The following is a 6630-nucleotide window of genomic DNA, read 5'->3' on the forward strand; positions in this document are numbered from 1 at the left end:
ATGAGTTTGATTTTGGAGTAGGTTGACTTTCGGTAGAAGAAGATTTTTTGGCATTGTCCCTTTCTTTTTCCGACTGTTGGACTGAATGTAACCTTTTTAGCCACAATAATGACAAGTGAGCTCCTTGTAGGCTGGGTTGTTTGGTGGTCTTGGATAGGTTTGTTGTAGGAGTTGCTATTTTTCTTCCACTTGCCTTTACTCTTCGCATGGAGAAGCCTCTCATTAGAAGTTTGAGCACTTTTCTTCCTCGTGGCCTTGTCTTGAAGCATGCCAAGAAATGTATTCATATACGGTGTGTTGGGAAGAAGAGAAATTGTGTCACAAAAGGCTGAGAATGATTCAGGCAACTTGATCATTAGACAATGCACAAACTCAACTTCGGTTGACCTACTTCCCAAGGAAAGTAGCTCCTTTTGGAGAGTAACAAATTGCATGATTTGATCCATGATGTTTGGAGTGTCATGAATCTTGAAATTTGCTAGTTGACTCTCAATAGCTATCATTTGCGCATGGATATTTGTTTTTTATGGCTGCCCGTAGTTCATTGGCTGTGTCTTCATGTGTATCTTGAAATTGATGAGCAATGCTCAGTTCAATATTAAACATGAGGAAAGCATGAGCACAAGAATCCTTATCTAGCCAAGCTTCAATCTCAGCTTTAGATGAACTAGCAACTAATGTGGTTGACAAAGATGAAGTTAATGATGGTTTCTTCTCACTACCATTGACTACATTCCATAGACGATGGTATTGTAGCAAGGTCTTTATATAAAATTGGGGAACATGGGTGAAATGGTTGTTTGGTAGTTAAGTGACTCTTGTACTACCAAACAGACACAATAAATGAGGAATAAGAGGGAATATCTTGGAAAAGTGGAAGAGAGAAAAAGCATTTAAAGAGTTACAGATTCTAGAGAGAGAAGGCATTTAAAGAGTTGCAAATTCTAAAGAGAGAAGTATCTAGAAAGAGAGAGAATGTAGAGGAAAGATAATAAAGATGAAAGAGAGTGGAGGTCTGGAGCTGCCACCCTCGAACAGGAACCTCATTTTATTAAAGTGGGCACCTTGGCTAATAGGACAGTGTAAACAGGTTAAAAATGTCCAAGTAGCACCAAGGGTAAAAGTTCAAACTATAGTGCTTGTACAAGCAAAATATATCTAGAAAGCTCTAGATAACAGCTACTAAGAGGTGGAATGGTCAAAGTTTACATGTGGAGAATCGTTGTCGCCTTTACCTTTCATAATCATGTTCATTTCATCCATAAAATTTGAAAACCATTCTTTATCAAATCAAAGCATTTACTTATCACTGAAGATATGTGCAAAGGGGCAAATCGTTGCACACCTTAGCTAATTAATCCCTAAAACAAAGTTTTGCTTTGTTAACCCTTCCATATTAATTTATGCAAGAATAATTAAGTTACAACCTGCAAATTTGATGTGTGAGGTGGAGATCCATTGGCAGTAGAGTAATACGGTAAGATATTCCCTGCTCTATGTTTATACGTAAAATTCCTTGTAAAGCGAAACAATAATCCATTCCACAAGGGGTGCTTCTGCAACTGGAAGCATGAATAGAAATCAGCAGCAGGACAAGGCAAAATTATGAATTCCAAATTCAAATTTTCCAAGAAAACCAACATAAGATGATTTACCTGGAAGAGATAGTTCCGGAAAAGGAAGAGTATGACAAGCAATGGACCTATAGCCAAAACCCATACAAAGAGTTGAACATGAGGATCTTGGCCACCACTTGTTCCTGGCAGTGATTCTTCCAAGCTAACACGGACATCCTAGAGGTGTAGGGGAATTTTCAGGACAAACGGAGGAATCCAAAACCTCCATGAAAAAAGATTATGCTCATTCTTTCCCTAGTGAATACCTGCCAAAAGCGAACTGGCTCCAAAAGCCAAGCTGTCCACCAATCCCATGGTTTAAGTGGGCCAAGGGTATAATGAATTATTCGTAGCTCGGCCTCATTTACCATCCACTGTTTTGCAAATGAATTCATTAGGAACAGAACGTGAAATGCTACATATATCTAAAGCTGAATACCATATAAGAATCAGACATGATGCATACAATGTTTCTTAGATACATTGCACATCTCTGATAAACACTCAGAACAGTGAACAAATAAAACTGATGCTAATGATAATCGATGCCAAAAATATACTTGAAGTTCAAATTTTCATTTGTTTTTTAAACATACATATAGATCCAGTTGCTTTACCTTGTTTGCAAGCATGTAAAGACCAACATCAGCATTATAGAGAGTAGAAAGTCTCTCCATCATTGGTGATTCTCTTAGATGCCTCTCTTCTTCAGATAGATCAGGATTAAAAAGCTGAGCGTTTGGAAATCCAACATAATAAGAATTCAGAAATCCTTGATCCCCTGCACTTAAAGGTCATGAAAAGTAAGAATCGTGAATGAACTGGGAAAATTTTAGCATATATTTAGAAAATAACCTCCAGTATAAGATGGTAGTGTAGCAACTTTAGTCAACATGTCTTCAAAAAGCTTTTGAGATGGTTCTACAACCATTACCCCTGAATTAAGCCTCTCAGAGTGCTTCAGATTCGCACAGAATTTCTCACAATAAAAAAGATCCTCAATGCTCTTTCGCACGACAGTGTCAGCATCAAGATATACAACTGCATTGAAATGCCCGTCATGTTAAGCCTAGCTTTTCTTTAGGTGTTTTGTAATCAGATGCATATTCTATCTCTTACTTTTCTTGTAATTTGTCATGTTGAAAATTTTCAGCTTTGTGTAAACACCCCAAAAACGCTTAGGCCTTTGGATATTTGGATTTGCTAACAAATCGATTTTTTCAATGATCCACCCATCCGCCTGTTCTGCCATGATTGTGAAAAGTAAGAGTGTCAATTCTAGTTGTATGTAGTGAAATTTAAACGTAGAAATATGCACAAAATCCTCATTTCACGTCAATAGCTATCAACAGAGTTTCTGATGACCATACTATGATCATCCCTTGTAAGAGCTTTATCAACATAGCTTCTTTAGTACATTTGATAGCCAAAAGTATGAGAAACACCGACCAATTTCTTGAACTTTCTGGTTTGAAAATCACAAGGAAACAAATGTGAAAATTTTGTATAAAAATTCTTCCAATTTCTTTTAGTTTACTGATATTTTTTCATAATTACCTATAATTTTCATGCATGAAAATAAACAATTTTCCTTCTGTTCCTCTAAACTTGAGGTATTTTCTTATAAATTCCTATAATTTATGTATATAAATTTCTTGTTATTTAATGCATGTCTAAAAAATCGTATACATTTGTCGCATTGTCTCTTAATTTTCTGCTATTTGAAATGTAAAAGTACATACAATTACTACAAATTGCTATAAATTTCTAGTATTTTTTAATAATTTCCTATCATCTCATAAATGAAATTAGAAATTTTAAACGATTAATAAAGAAAAAAATTTAAGTTTTGATCAAATAGTAAAAAAGAAACAAATTCACTAGCGCACTCACCTGGAGAAGATGTATAACTCTTTCCGAAACACCTTCTGAGACAAGAGCAACCATATCCTTGCTAGTTCCTGTATCTCTTAACGATTTACCAAGAACCCTCACACCAAGAGCAAATTCATCTCCATAAAGAAGAGTAACATACGCTTGGGAAGAAGGAGACAATCTCTTCGATCTATGTTTTAGAATTTTATAATCATCCGCTCCAAAGGACTGAAAAAACATGAGAACGATGCAGAAAACGAAGAGAAGGCACGACGGTGAAGAAGATGATGATGAATGCCATCTGAAGGACATCTTCAGTTTTCTCTTCTCTGTAGATCGTGGCAATTCCGAGTAAATTCGTCTCTGATCTGAATCGAACACAGACAAACGCAAAGCCGTCTCTTCGTTGTCGTCGTCGACTGATTCTTACAGTAAAGCTCGCCAAATAAGGCCTTTCAAATTTGTTCTGCATTTTTAGGTCTTTCGCATTTCATATTTATGGAAGTAACCCTCAGATCGTCAAATACCCCCGCCTTTTTAAAATTCCCAATTTTACCCCTCGGTTTCTCTACTCACACATATACCCTCCAAATGCAGAAAAAACCCAAGAGACCCCTATCATCAAGCCTACAATAACTTATAAACTCTTTTATGGAAATGTGTGTGCATCGTAAGAGCTTTTATGATCAATCATGCCTGGAAAAAATGATGCATTGCAATTTTCCTTCATATATATATATATATGTCTTCATTATAGATGAAAATGTCTATGTAGGGCATAAGGACCTCGTCACTCTCATAGAAAGAGTGTCAAGATTAATATGCTAAAATAGACGGGAAAGGAAGTGCATATTTAGATATGTGATATGTTTAGTTTGGAATTGCAACTCATATACCCGATGATTACAGTACTATGATATAAACCCTTATATAAAGGTTTGGCACTAATTGGATTATCACTTAGTTTACACACTCTTCTATATGGATTAAAGACATTTACATTTATTTTAGAGTGATGACATGTTGTGTACTGTACACACACTCTGTCACCATGTGGATTAAAACATAGACTCAAGTCAAAACAGTAATCCAATTAATTTAATTTCATTACTATATACTTCATTTTATTTTGATCACAAGCATGACAATGATGACTATCGTTGTTCAATGTGGGCTGTAACATATTATGAATAGATTGAAGTGAAAAACTATTGGTACATCAAATTATGTTGGTAAGGAAAGTGTAACATTATTGTCATCGTCAACTTCTTGTTTGAAGTGTGATATGCCTTATAATCCACCTATTGTTGAAAAGAAAACCCATACTCAAGTTAAAAATGACTAAGATATTTATATCATTTCTCATTTAACCCAGAATTTTCAAACAAAACTTCCCATAAGTGAGACAGTTCATGATGACAAGGTTTTATTATTTCTCATTAAAGTGTCCAACTTTCCATCGTTTAATCATTTGTCATCATTGGTTTTCTTGTCAACTCTGTACTTGTTATTTGTTAATTCATTATGGGAAAGGTTAAGGGTTAATGTAGTCATATGTGTTACAAAACTTCATTTAGACTCAACTCAGGCTTCACATGGTATGTCTTCATGTGTAGCTTAGCACCTTTTTAAGTATCATAGTACTATGATAAAGTTATATACCACATAATAATATGATAATTTTTCACTATTATATTAACAAATCACAAAATCCATATTTGCATTTTCTTAACAATTTGACGTAGAAATAAAAACGATTTAAAAAAATGTGTTTTGGGTAGAATAATGATTACAAGTTACAAAAAGATTGAGTCTCTTTCTGACTGGCATGATCGGTTCTCAAAATTAAAAGTTCTTCTACATCGAAAAATATTTTTCATAAGCATCTTACGACAATTAGTGTTGTTGTAGCATTTATTATATTAAAGACACATGGAAGTTCACAAGATCATTCTTATATTTAAACTAAAAACAATAGCGTTTTTCTTTAAAAGGTAATGATAAGTAATAAACAATAGCCTTTTTCCTTAAAAGGTAATGAGAAGTGATAAGCTTATTATTTCACAATGAAAAAGAAAAAGACCATCCTAGCATCGATAGACTTCTAACTTACTGAATGTCATGATTGAAAATCATTCTAAAACTAAGGACGGGCATCTAATTCCACAAAGGTTGTCTTGTCTAGTTTTGTACTAAAACAAAGGGAGAAAGCATAGTGTACATGAAAGACAAATTTGGTCCTTGCATAGATGGATGTCACAACTAGATTACAACAATACAATGTCACAAACATGTTTCAAGAGTTGAGGCTACATAATTCATGGCAAGGAGAGAATTAACATAAGCATAATGTGGTGTTTTCACTCACTCACTCCAATACATGCATATCAAACATGGATGCCTCATTAGTGCATGTTAATGTTTCGTGCACTCAATATTGATGAAAACTAACTAAAAATATCTATTACAATAAAACAAGTTGAAGTACCATTGTAGCATTCTTGAGCGTTGTTGACTTTAGGAAAATGAATAGTGAAGTGGCATGCTTGAGGTAGTCCAAGAGCTTGATCTCTATCAAATTGATCAAGAGGAGAACCAATGATGAGAGAACACAAATATATTCCTTAATTTTATTTAAGTCACAAGGGTTCAAATGATCTAATGTCCTACTACAATGATCATCATTGTTGCTTATACACCATATAGTGGCATGTCCAAACAAAACATAAAAAGGAGAGAAATACTAGAATTCTTAAGTTATAAGGAATATTGTCTAGTTGTATATAGCCTTTTGTGGGTTGGGTGTTCATTTCTTCCTCTCCTTGTATACATAGTGAACATTTTGAGCATTAGAAAATTTGTACACCCAAAATTGGTGTTATCTTAAAAAATAAATATGCACTCCATTGGTATGATATTCAAAGCCACCTACAAACAGAGAGGATTGACATGGCCTAAGTATAGAACTTTAAATAATGTGCATTTAATTACATTGTTGCCATATCATATTTAGAAACCACATCAATATATATGTTTCATGCCCATTATTTATGTGATATTTGTTATCACTCCCGGTATGTTTATCATGGAATCCCATGTAAAATGCAAGTGTATCTTAATTCAAAATTTTCAACAAATG

The 6630-nt window shown here is 34.3% G+C and overlaps 1 protein-coding gene across 2 annotated transcripts; it reads right to left on the bottom strand.

The window, feature by feature from the left end:
* Nucleotides 1-191: 191 nt before the first annotated feature.
* Nucleotides 192-3934, bottom strand: LOC147848585 (inositol phosphorylceramide glucuronosyltransferase 1-like). Of its 2 annotated transcripts, none has more exons than XM_087338345.1 (7): nucleotides 3510-3934; nucleotides 2736-2856; nucleotides 2472-2657; nucleotides 2234-2397; nucleotides 1883-1990; nucleotides 1656-1793; nucleotides 192-1562 (listed from the first exon to the last, which is right to left on the bottom strand). In XM_087338345.1, the coding sequence occupies exons 1-7, from the start codon at nucleotides 3801-3803 to the stop codon at nucleotides 1416-1418; spliced, it is 1158 nt and encodes a 385-aa protein (XP_087194471.1). In that variant the 5' UTR covers nucleotides 3804-3934; the 3' UTR covers nucleotides 192-1415. The 2 variants fall into 2 exon arrangements, with proteins under 2 accessions (XP_087194471.1, XP_087194472.1); XM_087338346.1 differs by having other exon boundaries at nucleotides 193-1556; nucleotides 3510-3933.
* Between the last annotated feature and the right edge of the window lie 2696 nt (nucleotides 3935-6630).

This window comes from Azolla caroliniana, unplaced genomic scaffold (genome assembly GCF_043228905.1).
Source record: "Azolla caroliniana isolate FFs.n. ecotype wild unplaced genomic scaffold, voAzoCaro1.0.p SCAF_310, whole genome shotgun sequence".
Lineage (NCBI taxonomy): Eukaryota > Viridiplantae > Streptophyta > Polypodiopsida > Salviniales > Salviniaceae > Azolla > Azolla caroliniana.